This window comes from Puma concolor, chromosome E3 (assembly GCF_028749965.1).
Source record: "Puma concolor isolate L17-30 chromosome E3, mPumCon1.1.hap2, whole genome shotgun sequence".
NCBI classification, from domain to species: domain Eukaryota; kingdom Metazoa; phylum Chordata; class Mammalia; order Carnivora; family Felidae; genus Puma; species Puma concolor.
Window position 1 is genome coordinate 9728341 of NC_141682.1, and position 19160 is coordinate 9747500.

At 43.8% G+C, this 19160-nt stretch overlaps 1 protein-coding gene across 2 annotated transcripts in view; it reads left to right on the plus strand.

Annotated features, from left to right (window-relative positions):
* The window catches only part of STYXL1 (serine/threonine/tyrosine interacting like 1), a 71619-nt gene that overhangs the window by 43482 nt on the left and 8977 nt on the right, over positions 1-19160 (plus strand). For both annotated transcript variants that reach the window (XM_086691785.1, XM_025923214.2), the window contains exons 6-8: positions 1980-2125; positions 10454-10551; positions 12240-12352. In XM_086691785.1, coding sequence (XP_086547911.1) covers positions 1980-2125; positions 10454-10551; positions 12240-12352 — 357 coding nt within the window. The remainder of the gene's footprint in view (positions 1-1979; positions 2126-10453; positions 10552-12239; positions 12353-19160) is intronic.

Sequence of the window (19160 nt, forward strand, 5' to 3'; positions counted from 1 at the left end):
ATGGCTGGATCATATGGTAGTTCTATTTTTAAGTTTTTAAAAAAACTCCATACTGTTTTCTATAGTGACTGTAATGAGCGGATTTTTTTTTTTTTTTTAATCACAGGACTTTCTTGAACCTTTACTTGGTAATGTATGCTGTCGATTTCTTTTTTTTTAAATTTTTATCTTTAACATTTATTTATTATTGAGAGACAGAGCATGAGCATGGGAGGGGCAGAGAGAGGAGGAGACACAGACTATGAAGCAGGCTCCAGGCTCTGAGCTGTCAGCACAGACCTGACACGGGGCTTGCACTCACAAACCGCGAGATCATGACCTGAGTCGAAGTCGGACACTTAACCAACTGAGCCACCCAGGCACCCCTCTCTCTCTCTTTTTTTTCTTTTTTTTTCTTTCTTTTCTTTTTTTTTTTTTTTTTTAGCATTTATTCATTTTTTGAGAGAGAGAGGGAGAGGGGGAGAGAGAGAGAGAAAGAGAGAGGTAGGGGGAGGAGCAGAGAGAGAGGGAGACAGAATTTGAAGCAGGCTCCAGGCTTCGAGCTGTCAGCACAGAGCCCGACAAGAGGCTCGAACTCGTAAACCATGAGATCATGACCTGGCCAAAGTTGGATGCTTAACCGACTAAGCCACCTAGGCACCCCTGTACATTGTCAATTTCTGAGATGGGGATGTCAGGTACAGCTTCCCATATGTACTTGATTCTCTGAAGCTTTTTTCATAGTGCATTGCGAAGGGACCACTGTTTCCTAGAACGTGCTTTGGGAAATGTAGGATCTTTGTTTTTCAAAGAAACCCCAATTTTTCATATCATAACTTTGGACCTGGAATGCAGTGAGTCTCCATTTAAGTGGTGTCCTGTTCTCCCTACCTGTCTACATCAGAACTCCTCAGAATTTATTTCCTGATGACAAATAGGCTCTATGTGGGTAGTTTCATTCTTTTTTTAAAGAAGGTATTAAAAGTTTGGTGGCCTCCAAAAATAATAGGATATAATTATAATATACAGTTATATAATTAAAAGGCTATCCTTTCAGTAATTATATAATTATGATATATCATAATATAGGGCTGTCCCCTCTCCCTATCCTACTGGGCACACCCTGGATTTACACAGTTCTGCGTCAAGGGGGATTAGACACCAATTTTCATGCACCCAGAAAAGTGCACACAGGTGCCGTGGGGGTAAGTGGGATGTTGGTGTTCAGATGCAGTGTGCTGTACAATGATTCAGTGGCTCTGCCCGTCTCTTACTACCAGCCTTCTAACTTCTTATTCAAGTTCTTACTTGTCAGTCTTTCTGAATGCCCACATGTCCATCTCATTCACTGTTCTGGATTATCTTTTTTTTTTAAGTTTATTTAATTTTTTTTAACGTTTATTTATTTTTGAGACAGAGACAGAGCATGAATGGGGGAGGGTCAGAGAGAGGGAGACACAGAATCCGAAACAGGCTCCAGGCTCTGAGCTGTCAGCACAGAGCCGGACGCAGGGCTCGAACTCACGGACAGCGAGATCATGACCTGAGCCGAAGTCAGCCACTTAACCGACTGAGCCACCCAGGTGCCCCTTTTTTAAGTTTATTTACTTTGAGAGAGAGAGAGAGAGTGAGCAAGCTGGGGAGGGGCAGAGAGAGAGAGAGGGAGAGAGAGGGGGGGAGGGAGGGGGAGAGAGAATCCCAAGCAGGCTCCACGCTGCCAGCACAGAGCCCAGTGTGGGGCTTAAACCCACAAACCATGAGATCATGACCCAAGCTGAAATCTAGAGTTGGACACCTAACTGACTGAGCCACCCAGACGCCCCTCTGGATTATCTTTTTAAGTTTGTTTGCTAAGCCACATTTTGAGAGACAAAAAAACAAAAACAAAAAAACAAAAACAAAACAAAATAAAAAAAAAATTTCTTCCCTAGGGAAAGAAAATACTATTATATTATTATATACCATACATATTCTATATAGTACTTTCTCCTTCCTTTCAGGAACTGGATGCATTTCAGCCCTACCCTGTTGAAATAATTCCAGGTAGAATCTACCTGGGTAATTTCAGGCAAGCCTGCGACCCGAAAATTCAGAAAGATTTGAAAATCAAAGCACATGTCAACGTCTCCATGGAGGCAGGGCCATTGTAAGTAGAAATACTATTGATTTTTAAAAATTAAGTATGTATATAAGATTCCTGGTGCTGTGCATTTATAGAGCTGAAGGCTCTGTACTTATCATCATCTGTTCCTGGTTTATAGTCTATTTCCTGGCTTGGCCATGGCATCCTCTGCCTCTGAGACTCAGTACTTGCCCTTTAAATCTCACCACAGTCAGGGGCACCTGGGTGGCTCAGTCAGTTAAGCCTCTGACTTTGGCTCAGGTCGTGATCTTACAGTTCATGGGTTCAAACCCTGCATTGGGCTCTGTGCTGACAGCTCAGAGCCTGGAGCCTGCTTTGGACTCTGTCTCCTTCTCTCTCTGCCCCTCCCTCACATGTACTCTGTCTCTCTCTCAAACATAGACCATAAAAAAAAATTAAAATGAATGTACTCATAAAAAAAAAAAAACTCACCACAATTAATGCTTTCCTGGCATTTAGCATTATGGAGCAAAGTATCCTGTTTTGCCCTGCTTTGCTTATCTCAGGCCCTCTGAGAAATGACCCCTGTCTTAGTCCTTTGGGACTGCTATGGCAGAATACCATAGACTGATGGTTCTGGTGATTCATAAAATAAATTTACTTTTGCACCGTGTGGAGGCTGGGGAAATTCAAGATCAAGTCGATTTCATTCCTGGAGACAGCCTGCTTCCTGACTCATAGATACCCCTATTTTTACTGTGTCCTCACATGGTGGAAGGGGCAAGGGGGTGATCTGGGGCCTTTTGTACAACGGTGTTAATCCCATCCATGAGGGCTCCACCCTCATGACTGATTTATAGTCTCACTTTTGTTTTAAATTTTATTTTTTTAATTAACGTACAAATTAGCGTATAGTGTAACAATGGTTTCAGGAGTAGATTCCTTAATGACCCTTACCCATTTAGCTCATGCCCCCTCCCATACCGCCTCCAGTAAGCCTCTGTTTGTCATCCATATTTATGAGTCTCTTATGCTTTGTCTCCTTTCCTGTTTTTATATTATTTTGTTTCCCTTCCCTTATGTTCATCTATTTTATCTCTTAAAGTCCTCATAGGAGTGAAGTCCTATGATAGTTGTCTTTCTCTGACTAATTTCACTTAGCATTAATACCTTCTAGTTCCATCCACATAGTTGCAAATGGCAAGATTTCATTCTTTTTGATTGCCGAGTAATACTCCATTGTATATATAGACCACATCTTCTTTATCCATTCATCCATCGATGGGCATTTGGGCTCTTTCCATACTTTGGCTATTGTCGATAGTGCTGCTATAAACATTGGGGTGCATGTGTCCCTTTGAAACAGCACACATGTATCCCTTGGATAAATACCTAGTAGTGCAATTGCTGGGTCATAAGGTAGTTCTATTTTTAGTTTTTTGAGGAACCTCCATACTGTTTTCCAGAGTGGCTGCACCAGTTTGCATTCCCATTTACAGTCTCACTTTAACAACCCCCAAATCCCAGACAAAACGTGAAAGCAAGGGCTTCAGACAATGGCCGGCAGACAGCACAGGAGATTGATTCCTCAGACAAGGGAAAAAAAAAAACAAACCCAGATGAGCCCCTCAGTTGATCCAGTGTATTGGTAGGAGACTGTTCGCAAGTCACAGTACAGTAAGGGGGCCAAGACAGATTGCGTCATTCTTTCTGAGTTGAGGGTACGAAGTTGAGAATTCAGAGAGGTCAAGTTGGCTAGAATTTGCGGGAGAGAACTGCATGGAGAATAGAGAGCTGAATATAAAGAAAAGGTCTTGGGGCAGCTGGGTGGCTCACTCAGTTAAGTGTCTGAGTCTTGATTTCAGCTTAGGTCATGATCTCATGGTTCCTGAGTTCAAGCCCCACATCGGGCTCTGCGCTGACAGTGTGGAGCCTGCTTGGGATTCTCTCTTTCTGCCCCTCCTGTGCATGCACTCCCTGTCTCTCTCAAAATAAATAAGATAAACTGAAAAGAAAAAGCTCTTGAATCGCCCCGAGTTTTTAGCTGGATACTGCTAAACACGTGAATGTGAGAAAACTACTCAAGGCTGGGAGAAAAACCAATAGAAATGAGCTAACAGTACAATCTCCAGTACTGATCTCCAGGCCAGAGTAGTATGCGTTTCCAATCAGAGGAGACAAAACTGACTATATATTGGGCATCAAATAGAGCACTCAGAGAAGTATTGCCTCGGGGTGCCTGGCTAGCTCAGTTGGTAGAGCATGCAACTCTTGATCTCAGGGTTCTGAGTTCAAGCTCCACGTTGGGTGTGGAAATTACTTAAAAATAAATGGTGGTTAAAAAGAAAAAAGTATTGCCTCAGTTGTGAGGCCTAGATTAGGGATGAAAAAGAAAATGTCTGAGATGAAAACTACACTGACTGGAATTAATGGCAGATAAGACACTGCAGAAGAAAATGTTGGTGAATTGGAAGACATACTAGTAGAAAGTGTCCAAAATAAAACCTAGAGAAGAAAAAGAAAAAAAGAAAAACTAGAACAGAACTTCAGTGAGATTAAGAAAATTCAAGAGGCCAAACATATGTGTAAATTGGAATCTACAAAGGAGAGGAAAATGAGACAGAACACATATTTAAAGAAATAATGGCCAAAAGTTTTTCAAATTTGATAAACTATAAATAAAGTTTACCACTAGAAATAATAATTATGTGGATACATATAAAATACTTTACCCATCACTTTTAAATCTCTTCAAAACATAATTGACCACAGAAAAAATAGTAACAATGTATTTTGGGATTATAACATATGTAGAGGTAATATGGCCCACAGTTTACTAAAGCAGGAAGAGGAAAAATAGAAGTATATACCTGGAAGATTCTTACCCTATTTACATGAAGTGGTACAATGTAATAAAAAGTTGAAGATGTGTTCTAGAAACTCTAAGGCAGTGACCAAAAGATAGAACAAAAAATAAAACAAAGAATTATAATGAATAAGACACAGATACAAGGGAATCATAAAAAAATCAATCCAGGGCCATCTGGGTGGCTCAGTTGGTTAAGCGTCCAACTTCCGCTCAGGTCATGATTTCACAGTTTGTGAGTTTGAGCCCCACATCAGGCTCTGTGCTGACAGCTCGGAGCCTGGAGCCTGCTTCGGATCCTGTGTCTCCCTCTCTGTCTTCTCCTTCCCTGCTCACATACTGTCTCTCTCTCAAAAATAAATAAAGATTAAAAAAAAAAAATCAATCCAAAGAAGGCAGGATGAGGGGAACAGAGAAGAGATGAGACCAATAGAAAACAAATAGCAAGACGATCATGTCAATAATGACACTAAATGCAAATGGTCTAAATACCCCAATTATAAGGCAGAGGTTGTAGGCTGCTTATAAGAAACGTACTCTTTTTGTAAAGTTTATTTAAGTAACCTCTACACCCAACATGGGGCTCGAACCCATGACCCCAAGATCAAGAGTTGCATGCTCTTCTGACAGAGCCAGCCAGGTGCCCCAGAAACATACTTTAAATACAAAACAAAGAGAGGTTAAAAATAAAAGGATGGGAAAAGACATTTCAGGCTAAGATTAATTAAAAAAAAAAAACACAACTTTTGGAGCAACTCCATTATTAGATAAATTGACCTTCACAACAAAGAATACTACCACATAAAAATTCCCCTCATTTCATTAAGGGAAGGTGGTCAGTTAATCTAGGTGCTAGATTCTAGAGAATCCACAATTATTTTTTTAAATTTTTAATGTTTATTTATTTTGAGAGCGTGAGCGGGGGAGGGATAGAGAGAGGGAGACACAGAATCCGAAGCAGGCTCCAGGCTCTGAGCTGTCAGCACAGAGTCTGACACGGGGCTCAAACTCACAAACTGCGAGATCATGACCTGAGATGAAGTTGGATGCTCAACCGACTTGAGTCACCCAGGTGCCCCAAGAATCCACAATTATTATCAGAGATTTCAACATCTCTCTTGACAGACAGACAATAGGCTATAATTTTAAAGATTAGAAGAGCACTACCATCCACATTTACCTAGTTGACAATTATAAGGCACTCTACCCAATAAAAGTAGTGTTCTTCTGGTCTTTGAATGTGTTCTATAGTACACATTCTTTTCAAGGGAACATGGAACATTTTTTGCCAAGATAGAATATTCTGGGCATTAAAACAAGTGTCAAAAGACAAATAATTTGTTATAAAAATTATGTTTTTATGTTCTGACTACAGTGGAATTAAGTCAGAAACCAATAACAAGATATCTCGGAAAAATTCCAAATGTTTGGAAACTAAGTTACACACTTCTAAGTAGCCTATGGGTCAAAAAGAAACCAAAAGGGAAGTTAGAAAGTATTTTGAACGGAATGAAAATAAAAACACCACATGTCAAAATTTGTGGATGCAGGTACAGCAGTGCATAGAGGGAAATTTATAGCCTAAATGCCTATATTTGAAGAGTTTCAAATCAAGGACCTAGACTTCCACTTAAAAAAAAAAATTAGAAAAAGTAAGCAGGAGGAAGGAAATGATTAAGAGCAGAAATAAGTGAAATAGAAAACAAAACAATTCCAGAAACTCAATGAAACCAAAAGCTGGCTCTCTGAAAAGAGCGATAATATTGCCAAACCCATTCCACACTGATCAAAAAAGAAGAGAGACAAGACAAAAATCATCAATCTTAGGTACAGAGGAAGGAAAATTTTCATTCTAGATGCTACAAATGTTAAAAAGCATTCTGTGGGCATTTATCCCACAGAGGTGAAAACTTATAATTACACAAACCTGTGTGTGAATGTCCACAGTGGCTATTTAGCGGATGAATGGTTGGACAGACTGTGGTGTACATATACCATGGAATCCTACTCAGTAATAAATGGAATGAACTCCTGATACATGCAACAACTTGGGTAAATATCCAGGGAATTAACACCAAGCTGATGATGATAATGATGATAATAATAATGATAATAATAAGGCCATCCCAAAAGGTTACCTATTGTTCCATTTGTATAGCATTTTTGGTATCACAAAATTTTAGAAATAAAGGACAGATTAGTGGTTATCAGAAATTAGGGAAGTTTGAGTTTGGGGCACGGGGTGGGGCAGGTATGGTTACAAAAGGGCACGCGTGAGGAATCCTTAGTGTTAGAGCTGTTAAGTATTTTTGTTTTTTAAGTTTCTTTATTTTGAGGGAGAGAGTGCATGTGCAAGCAGGGGAGGGGCAGAGAGAGAGGGAGACAGAAAATCCAAAGCAGGCTCCGTGCTGATAGCACAGGGATCAATCCCATAAGCCTATGAGATCATGACCTGAGCTGAAATCAAGTCAGACGCTTAACCAACCGAGCCATTGAGGTGCCCGAGAACTGTTCAGTATTTTGGCTAGTATCTCCCGGATACATAAATCCGCACAGGTGATAAATCTGTATAGAACTTATTACATGCATGTGCACATGCACGCGCACACACACAATACAAGCAAAACTGGGGAAGCCTGAATACAGTTGGTAGATTGCATCAGCATCAATATCCTGGGCTATTATAATACAGTTTTGCAAAATGTTATCATTGGGGAAACTAGGCAAAGCATACAGTGAATCTCTCTGTGTTATTTCTTATAACTGCGGGTGAATCTAGAGTGACCTCAGTAAAAGTTTTAATTAAAAATTTAAAAATAATTAGGAAATATTACGAGTAATTTTATGCCAACACATTTGAAATTTCAATTAAATGAACCCGTTCCTTGAAAGACTCAAGCTATCTAATCACCTATTGATTAGATATCACTATTGATAACAAATAGATCATCTCTGGGTGCCTGGGTGGCTCAGTTGGTTAAGCATCTGATTCTTCATTTCAGCTCAGGTCATTGATCTCATGGTTTATCTCTTCCGGGTGTGGGGCTTGATCCTACGACCCTGAGATCACGACCTGAGCCAAAATCAAGAGTCAGATGCTCAACCAACTGAACCACCCAGAAGTCCATGATCCACTTTGAAATAATTCTTGCATATGGTGCCAAATGTAGAGCTAAGTTCATAGTTTTTGGTTTTTTTGTTTTGTTTTGTTTTGCTTTTCAGTAGGGTCTGTACCCAATATGGGGCTTGAACTCATGACCCCGAGATCAAGAGTCACATGTTCTACCAACTGAGCCAGCCAGGGGCCCCCATTATTTGTTGAAAAAAAAATGATTCTTCTCCTGTTGGACTGATTAGATACCTTTGTTGAAAATCCATTGACCTTGTGTGTGTGGGATTATATCTGGATTCTTCTTTTTTTTTTTTTCTGGATTCTTTATTCTTTTTCACTGGCCTGTATTTTTATACCAGTTCTGCACTCTTGACTATTGTAGCTTTTTCAAAGTTGTCTCCTTTGCATTTCCACATACATTTTAATTTTTTTTTTAATGTTCACTCATTTTTGAGAGAGACAGACAGACAGATAGACAGAGACAGAGCTCGAGCGAGGGAGGGGCAGAGAGAGGGGGATACACAGAATCTGAAGCACGCTCCAGGCTCTGAGCTGTCAGCACAGAGCCTGACGCAGGGCTTGAACTCACAAACTGCAAGATCATGACCTGAGTCCAAGTTGGACGCCCAACCAACTGAGACACCCAGGTGCTCCTCTGTATATATTTTAGAAGCAGCTTGCCAGTTTCTACAAAAAGCCTGCTGGAATTTTGATTGGGTTTGAATTGTATCCATAGGTCAGTTTGGGGAGAATCTTACCAACATTGAGTCTCCTGATCCATGAGCATAGTCTATCTCTCCATTTACTTAGCTCTTTCATTTCTCTAAAAAATGTTTTATAATTTCCCAGTGTACATGTTTTACACACTTCGTGTCAGATTTCTTCCTAAGTATTTGATATTTTTGACGTGGTTATAAATGGTATTTTTAAAATGTCAATTTCTGATTGTTCATTGCTAGTATATAGAAATGCAGTTGATTTTCTTTTAAATTTTTTTTTTTCAACATTTATTTATTTTTTTGGGACAGAGAGAGACAGAGCATGAACAGGGGAGGGGCAGAGAGAGAGGGAGACACAGAATTGGAAACAGGCTCCAGGCTCTGAGCCATCAGCCCAGAGCCCGACGCGGGGCTCGAACTCACGGACCGCGAGATCGTGACCTGGCTGAAGTCGGACGCTTAACCGACTGCGCCACCCAGGCGCCCCAAAATGCAGTTGATTTTTTTAGTAAGCTTGTACCCTTCTACCTTCTCCATCTAGATGCCTCCTACACTGTGAAGCTTTCCCCAGCTCCCTCAACTTCTCTCTGCTCTTCTTCTCCAGTATCACATGCAGGTCTTTATCCCCAAACCTAGCCAGTTGGATTGGGACCATTTGTTTCTGTGTCTGCCTCCCCCATCAGACCGGGAGCTCCTTGACGTTGGAAGAGGCCAGCTCCTATTTGGTTCATCTTGTGCCCACTAGGGTCCAGCCCACGGTCTGGCACACAATAAATAGTCATTGAGTGAGTGTCTGAGGAAAGAATGAATAGATGGGTGTGGATGGATAGATGGAGGAGGGAGGGGGGAGGGAGGGATAGATGGAGGAGGAAAGGATGGATGGATGGATGGACGGATGGATGGGAATTGTATTTGCTAAACCAGGCTATTTTTGTTTCTGAATCTGCTGCAACTTCCTGCGTGCCACAGTGGTCTGCATACTGCTGAATGTCACCAGTAGACCGCAGTCTTCATAAATAACATTGACCAAATACTTACGGCATGCTGGACATTCTGCAAGCTCCCTGCAGGCATCTTCTCGTTAAACATGTCACACACCTCCTCTCCTCCTCTCTCTCCTGTGTTCATAAAGTTCTAGCCACTCTGATTTCTCTGTTGGTTCTCAAATCCATCACACATACTCCATCTCTGCACCTTTGCCCTGTTCTCCTCTGCTCAGGGCCCTCTTTGCTCAGATGACTGCTTGGCTTGTTCCATCACCTCTTTTAAGCCTGTGCTCAAATGTTACCTCCTCAGTGAAGCTTTCCCTGACCGCTAAAACAGCCACCTACCACTCTCCATCTCCTATCTGGGGCTTTCTCCGTTTAACATGACAGGTTCATTCTCCAAGTTCATTACCTATTCCTTCCCATCCTCATTTTACTTTCTGCACCATATTCTAGGAAAGTACCACGTTTGGTTAATAATAATAATGATGTCCTGTTTCTTGAGCGTTTATTCAATAAGTGTGCCAAGCAGACTGCCAAATGCTTTACATAGATGAACGGACTTCACCCACATGACACACCTATGGGGCAGGGGCTTTTTTTTTTTTTCTGCGAGAGGTCCAGTTATTTGCCTGCTGCTGTGGATGAGGACCGCTCCAGCGAGCCTGTGTGTGAGGCTGCCCGATTGCCTGCTTTCCTTCTGTTTAGTTTTGTAGATGACGCTGACAGCCTCCTGCACATCAAGATAGAAGATTCCCCGGAAGCCAACCTTTCCCCCTTTTTAAGGCACCTCTGTCACTTTCTCGGTAAGGGGCAATCTCCAACCAGGAAGCCACTGGTCTGTGCCCAGGGGCCAGAAGGGCTGTGGTACCTTGTCCACGCTTCTGCTTCTGATCGTGACTGTCAGCACTGAGGAAAGAAAGGGTGGGGCCCAGCACAAGCCCAGCTAGGTGTGGCCAAGCCCCAGGACAAGCTGTCCCTCAGGAGCCCTTGGCAATGAGGGCAGCCACATGTTTACCTTGGGGGTAGTGGGGCCAGATAAGACCACCGGATTGCAGATTGAGTGCCCTGCATTCTGACCGTGGCTGGACCAGTAGGCCCTTTTGGGTCCACTTAAGCCTTGGTCCCGGCCTCACTGCACCTGTTGGGAAATGAGAGTGTTGCCCGCCTCCCTCCCCCCACCACCTGCTGTGGGTGCATATGGTCAGAGCAGCCTGCTCTGGGCTCTGGGAACCCAGAGGTGAATCATACTCCATCCCTGCCCTCCTGTCCTGTCAATGGGTGGAATGGATGGAAAATTCCAGAACCCTCCCAGCTCTGACTTCCAGGATCCCCAGTGTGTGTGCCCAGTGTCCCTTTGGTTCTCCCATCACACATAGCAGTGCCCACCAATCACTTACCTCATTGAGGGTGCAGTTTTCAGTCACCCCAGGGCTCACGATTGCCCAAGGAGAGCAAGATGGCTGGAGAGATTGAGGTTGAGTCCAGTCAGGAGCCCTACCCCAGGGCTGCCTGCTGGGTACCACTTCAGCCCCCAGCCCACATGGCCGCACCAGGGGCCAGAGAATGGCTTTTTGGCCCAAACATCCTTATTTGCCTGGGAGGTTGCAACATTCACTTGACCAGTATCTAGACTGTGACTTGCCCTGTGTCTCACCTTGGGATGGCAGAGTCCTGTGCCATAGAGGCCCCCTCTCCAGCCCTACCTTGCTGGGTGGGACTTGCTGGGCCAGTCCTTAACTGCTCTGTGTCTCTGATTCCTTGTCCATATGATGAGGCACTTGGCCTTAACCATCTCCTCCAGTGCTTACGGTCTGCAATTTTGCATGTGGTATGTTTATCTCCAGTTCTCAGAGGTTACCCGATCAGCTCAGGATACCAGCTTAAATTTCCTCCCCACCCCTCACTGGGTGAGCCTCAGCCTCAGGGGCGTTATTAAGTGTGATCATAGCTGACCTCTCCGTGTCAGGCATGGGGCTAAGCACAGGACAAAACCTTTTGAGGTAGGTAGTATACTGTAACCCCATTTTCTGGAGGATAAAACTGTGCCTTAGAGTAATATGCTCGGGCCATACAGCCAGTGAGTGGCCGAGCCAGGATTCATACCCAGGCCGTACTGCCTCTGTCAGCACCCCCATGTCCTGGGGGGACCATCTTCTCATCCCACTCAGGAGGCCAGCTGGTAACTGAGCTTCTTGGGCTAGAAACCTGGAGAGCCAAAAAAAAAAAAAAAAAAAAAAAAAAAAAAGACCTTTGCATGATAATGCTGAACACCCAGTGTGATTCTCTTGAACTGCCAGTGAGGTCTGAGGACCTCCATGTGCCAGGTGATGAAACAGTGTCCCAGAGATGTTGCGTGACTAGCCTATGCCATGGTGTGCTGGGTCTGAACTCACTCTTGGACCATTGGCCCCTGAAGCCAGTCAGCTTACAGCAACTAAGGTCCACAGGGAACAAGGCCATGCAGGTCCCTCACCTTTCCTTCCTCTTGCAGAACTTCACCTCCAGCTTGGCTCTGTCATCCTGGTCTTTTCCACCCTGGGCATCAGTCGCAGCTGTGCGGCCATCTTGGCCTTCCTCATGCACTGGAATGAGCAGACCTTGAAGGTACGCACTCCCCAGGCGAGGATCAGACTGCAGCTACCTCCAGCAGGCAGCGTCAAAGCTGGACCTGGGAGGAAGGGGGCCCAGGCACTACCTTGGGGCCCTAACTGGGGGGCTGGAGGGAGAGGGGTCAGGGAAGGGAGCTCCAAGTCTAGGGCTCTATCCAGCATACACACCCAGGGGCAAGGTCCCAGAGGTCTGGGCCAGAGGCTGAGGCTGTGACATTAGAGACCTGAGGCTTGGGGTGCCTGGGTGGCGCAGTCGGTTAAGCGTCCGACTTCAGCCAGGTCACGATCTCGCGGTCTGTGAGTTCGAGCCCCGCGTCAGGCTCTGGGCTGACGGCTCAGAGCCTGGAGCCTGTTTCCGATTCTGTGTCTCCCTCTCTCTCTGCCCCTCCCCCGTTCATGCTCTGTCTCTCTCTGTCCCAAAAATAAATAAACGTTGGAAAAAAAAAAAAAAAAAAAGAGAGACCTGAGGCTTGGCGTGTGAGGCAAGCCCAGAGACTCAGGCTGGGCAAGGCCATGGCCAGCCACACCCTCGTCCTGTCCCTCCTCAATCTGACTACTGGCATTTGTTCAGGCTTCTCCCAAGGAGGTAAGTTTTGGCTATTGCTTGGAGCCAGAGACTTGCAGCACCCCCAGGCTCCAAGGGCACCTACTCTGACAGTCTTTACCCAGATTGGAGAAGGGGGCAGAGACCTATCTCCACAAACCCTGTGGAACCAGGGCTCCTGGTGCCAAGGGCAGTGTGTTCTGAGTGCGCTGGGAAATGGCAGATCTGCCCTGAGGGGAGGAACAGCTTGTGCGTGATTTCCGAGGACTTGGGTAGGACCCACACAGCTCCCACATATGCCCGGGGCTGTGCTTGGAGGAAGGGGAGCATCGAAGAATGACCATGGTCAGGGCCTACTGCTGGTGGTTTTGGATATTGACCCCACATGCTCTGTGGGGGTGAAATTGCAAGCTAGAAGGAGTCTTAGACGGCCAAGAATTCTACCTGTGGGTACATACCTGGCAGAAGTGAAAGCAAAGACTCCGAAGTTTGTAGAACCATGTTCTTGGCAGCAGCACTGACGGTAGCCGGGAGGAGGGAGTGACCCAAGTGTCCATCGACAGATGGGAAAATAAGTGGGTAGTCTATCCACACAATGGAATATTACTCAGCCTTAAAAAGGGAAGACATTTTGACACCTGCTGCAACATGCATGAACCTGGAGGACATTGTGTGGAGTGGAATAAGTCACAAAAGGACAAATACCATATGATTCCGCTTATATGAGGTACCCGGAGTCGTCAAAATCACAGACGTTGGAGGTAGAATGGTGGGTGCCGAGGGCAGGGGGCAGCGGAAACGGGGAGCTGTTTAATGGACATGAAGCTTTGGTTTGGGAAGATGGAAAAGTTCTGGAGATGGATGGTGGTGCTGGTTGTGTGATGCAGCGAATGTACTTAATGCCACTGAACTGTACGTCCAAACCCGGTTACGGTGGTAAGTTTTCTGTATGCGTATTTTACCACAATTGACACCATTGAAAAAGAAAAGCATCTGGATGCAGAATCGCAGGCCTGGAGCGAGTGAACCAGACCCCTGTTCTCACCCCGTGCAAGGTGAATTGTCGGAGGTCATTGCCTGCTTGAGTGTTTTGGTGTGTGCTGCAGGGAAGGGCGTGATGTTGCTGATAAATCTGGGGAGGGAGGCCTGTGCCGTTGCTCCTGTAGAGATGCCTCTCCAGCCACCTCCCCAGGAATGGGTGCTGGCCTGCAAGGGGCCCCTTCTCTGCTGCCTTGTTGAGCTGGAATGTGGAGAAGACTGGAGCTGGCAGGAGGTGTGGAGAGCTCACTGCTTGCAGGGGGTGTTCTAGGATGGGAGCTCCCCAGGAGTTCGAATGGGGCCAATGGGAGCCCTGGCCTGCTGGGGTCCCTGATTTCCTTATGGCTCACGGTGAGGTTTGGGTACAAAAAGGTCGAGCGAGAATCTTGCAGTTCTGATATTTAGTGATGTTTCCCAGCCCTGACAAGCACATCACAGTCTTCTCTCTGCTCCCAGGCTTCCAGAGCTGGCTGGGGTGAGTGCAAGAGGGAGGGTTCACCCACCTGGCTCCTCTGAGTTCTCTAGCAGCGAAGGCCAGGTCCCTTCGGCGATGTGGTGGCACCCATGGGCCCACCCACGGGTCCCCACATAACTCTAGCAGTGAATTCGAGGGCCATCTGGGTGTGGCTGTCCTGCTCAGTGGGAGGACAGGTGCTTGGGTCCCTGAAGGACCCAAGTCCTCCTCTCAGGAGGAACCTGGGATTAGTAATCTGTGTTGTGTGCAGGGATGTCCTGTTGCTGGGGTTCTGCCCTGAGATGCCATCTAGATAACTCTTGACAAAAAATGCTATGCAACCAGAGCTGTGGACAGCAAGGACTGCCACTGTGACCTTGCTGGGTCTTTTCCAGACTGAGTTAGTCGTGTGTGGTGGTTAAGTTTTCCTAACCGTTACCAAGCAGTGCCCTGCATTACTGACAGAGGTTGACCTGGGCTCAGCTCTGCTGCTGCCTGGGGTCCAGAAAGACATTCCCTCCTCCTGTTGTCTGTGTGGTCCTGGGATCCTCCTCCGTGCACTGGGGAAGCCATGTCCCTGGCTGTTGTCAGCTCAGTTGAGATGGTCAGAGCCCATGGGCTTGGCAAAAAAAAAAAAAAAAAAAAAAAAAGTGTGGGCCACACTGGGGCAATATACTGCTTCCTGGGGTTTATGGTCCCAGCTGAGCTCACTGGGGCACCAAGACCAGAAGTGGGGAGTTAAGGGGTGAACCCTGAGCCACCCTGCTTGTCCTGGGCTTTCAAAGCTTTGGCACAAGGTTGTGTGGGATCCCAGAGCCAGCAAGTCCTTAAGAAATCTATTTCAGTTCCTTTAAACTGCTGACAGTAACTTTGTCCCTTAAAAGATCTTCAGAGAAAAAACAAAACAAAATAAAACAAAACCCAACTCCTGAGGCACCATAATGGCTACTATTGGCAGAGTGCCAGGTCGTTGTGAATACTTCTTGCATAATGAAACCACAAGGACCCCGCAGATTGTTATTATCCCTGTTTTGCAGGAGGCTTCTAGAGGCTGAGTAATTTGCCCAAGGCTCCATAGCTGTAAGTGGCAAAGCTGGAATCCAAAACCACCACACGGCACAGTTTGAGAATCTGGGCTTTACACAGAGCCCAAGGTGGTGGGAAGAGCATTGGCCTTGCACCCTGAAGAATGGGGCTGTGGGCTGGCTGCTGCCTCTTACCAAGAGTGACCTGGCCACATACCTTCATCCTTCGATCTCACTGGTGTTTTCTGTGAGTCCAAGCAGATGCTTTGTAGGCTGAAAGGGGTTGTGAGCAGTGAGTGTGGGGGACTGTGATTATAGTTTGTCCTCAGGGGCCCCATCTGACCTGATCAGGACTTAGTAAACCTTACAACTGCATAGCTCTGCCCCAGGTACCACTGTTGTTGTTATTGTTGTTTTAAATGGCAAAATACAGATAACATGAAATTTACCATTCTGTCATTTGTAAGCATGCAGTTCAGCAGCGTTAAGTACATTCACACTATTGTGCAGCCGATCTCCAGAACTCTTTTCATCTTGCAAAACTAAAGCTCTATACCCATTAAGTAACAATTCCACATTCTCCTCTCCGCCCAGCCTCTGGAAACCACCATTCTCCTTTCTGTGTCTATGAATTTGACTCCTTCAGGTACCTCATATAAGTGGAATCATACAGTATTTGTCCTTTTGTGAGTGGCTTATTTCACTTCACATAATATCCTTAAGGTTCATCTATGTTGTAGCATGTGCCAGAATTTCCTTGCTGAATGATATTCTGTTGTATGTAGTATTCACCAGTGAGCCCTTCAGGGCCTGGTGCTTTCTGTTTTGGAAGATATGTTTTTCTTTAATAGATAAAGGCCTATTCAGATTGTGTGATTTTGTGTGAGTTTTGGCAGATTGTGTCTTTCAAGGAATTGGTCTGTTTTATCTAGATGCTATGTGGACATGATGTTGTTCATAGTATTCCTTTAGTCTCCTTTTAATGTCCATGGGCTCTGTAGTGATGTCCCTTTTTCATTTCTGATATTAATGAATTGTATCTTCCCTCCTTTTCTTAGTCTTGCTAGAAGCTGATCAATTTTGCTGATTTTTTCCCCCAAAGAACCAGCTTTTGATTTCATTGATTTTTTTTTCTGTTGATTTTCTGTTTTCAATTTCATTGATTTTGGCTTTAATTTTTATTTTTTTCTACTTACTTTGGGTTTAATTTACTCTTCTTAGTTTCCTAAGAAGGAAAACTTAGAGGATTGATTTAGATGAACATTCATCTTGTGAATGTTCCATTTGATCTTGAGAAGAATGTATATGCTGTTGTTGGATGGAATATTCTATAGGTGTCAGTTATATCTAGTTAATTAATGGTGCTGTTGAGTTCAACTATGACCTTATTGATTTTCTGCCTGCCATATCTGTCCATTACTGATAGAAAAGTGATGAAGTCTCTAGAACAGTGGATTCATCTATTTCTCCTTGCCTCACATATATTGATGTTGTTAGGTACATGCCACTGTATGTATGTATATACGTATTTTGTTTATCCCTTCATCTGTTGATGGACCTTTGGGTTACTTCTACCTTTTGTTTATTTTTTGAATAATGCTACTGTGACTGTGGGTGTGTGAATAGCTTTGAGATCTTGCTTTCAGTTCTTTTTTTCCTGTTTTATTCTTTGTGAAGATATAATTAATATATAACATCAGTTTCAGGTATATAACAATTGTTCAGTGTTATGTACATACTACAAAATGATCACAATAAGTCTTGTTAACATCCATCACCACATATAGGTACAAATTTTTTTCTTGTAAGGAGAACTTTTAAGATCTACTCTCTTAGTAACTGTAAATTATACAGTACAGCATTAAGTATAGTTACCATACTGTGTATATTCCTATGACGTATTTTGTAACTGGAAGTTTGTACCTTTTGACCACTTTCCCCATTTTGCTCACCTCTGGCCCCTACCTCTGGCAACCCTCAGTCTATTCCCTGTGTCTGAGTTCAGCTTTTGTGTGTTTTTGTTTTGTTTTTTAGGTTCCATATAAGTGAGATCATATGGTATTTGTCTTTCTTTGTCTGACTTCACTTAGCATAATGCCTTCAAGGTCTATCCATGTTGTTGCAGATAGCTGGATTCCTTCCTTTTTAATGGTTGAATAATATTCCATTATGTGTTCCATTCTGTTCCATGTTGTCTTTATCCATTCAGCCATCAGTGGTCACTATGGTTGTTTCATGTCTTGGCTATTGTAAATAATGCTGCAGTGAAGATGAGGTACAGATACCTTTTTGGGCTAGTGTTTGTATTTCCTTTTTTTTAATGTTTATTTTTATTCTTGAGAGAGTGCACATGTACAAGCAGGGGAGAGGCAGAGAGAGAGGGGGACAGAGGATCCAAAGCGGGCTTCGTGCTGACAGCAGACAGCCCTATGTGGGGCTCAAACTCACAAACTGTGAGATCATGACCTGAGCTGAAGTCAGATGCTTAACTGACTGAGCCACCTATGCGCCCTGTGTTTTTGTTTCCTTTCTATAAATACCCAAAAATGGAATTTCTGGATCATATGGTAATTCTTTTCTTTTTATTTTATTGTTGTTTTTTTTATTTTAGAGAGAGAGAGTGCATGTGAGTAGGGGAGACAGGCAGAGGGAGAGAGAGAATCTCAAGCAGGCTCCATTCCGTGCTCAGTGTGGAGCCTAGGATTGTGACCAGAGCTGAAATCAAGAGTTGGATGCTCAATAGACTCAACCACCCAGGTGCCCCAGATTCCTAATTTTTATGAATCTCCATATTATTTCCATAGTGACTGTACCAATTTACAGTTCTATTAGTGCATCGAGGTTCCCTTTTCTCCACATCCTTGTTTGCACTTGTTATTTCTTACATTTTTTTTGGTAATAGCCATTCTGTGATTTGTTACCTCATTGTGATTTTGATTTGCACTTCCCTGATGATCAGTGATGTTGAGCATCTTCTCCTGTACCCATTGGCCGTCTGTATGTCTTCTTGGGGAAAAGACATCCAGATCTTCTGCTCTTTTTAAAATCAGATTTTTTTCTATTACATTGCAAGAGTTATTTATATATTTTGGATATTAACCTCTTATTAGATATATGATTTACAGATCTCTTCTCCCATTCAGTAGGTTGCCTTTTCATTTGGTTGATGGTTTTCTTTGTTGTGCAAAAGCTTTTTAGTTTGATGTAGTTGTTTGTTTTTGTTCTTGTTGCCTTTGCTTTTGGTATCAAATCCAAAATATCATCACCAGGACTGATGTCAGGGAGCTTACCAGATATGTTTTCTCCTAGGATCATTATGATTTGGGGTCTTACATTCAAGCCTTTAATTTTTTTTGAGTTGATTTTTGTGTATGGAGGAAGACATGTTCCAGTTTCACTATTTTGCATGTGGCTGTCTAGCTTTCCAATGCCATTGAAGATTGTCCTTTACCCATTGTATATTCTTGTCTCCTTTGTCATAAATTAAGATTTATACATGTTGGTTTATTTCTGGACTATTTTGTTCCATTGACTTATGTGTGTATTTTTATGTCCATGCCATACTGCCTTGAATATGATAGCTTTGTAATATAGTTTGAAATCAGGATGTCATGCCTCCCGCTTTGTTCTTCTTTCTTCAGATTGCTTTAGCTATCTGAGGGTCTGTTATGATTCCATACAAATTTTAAGATTGGTTGTTCTATTTCCGTGAAAAATTCCATTGGAATTTTGTCAGGGATTG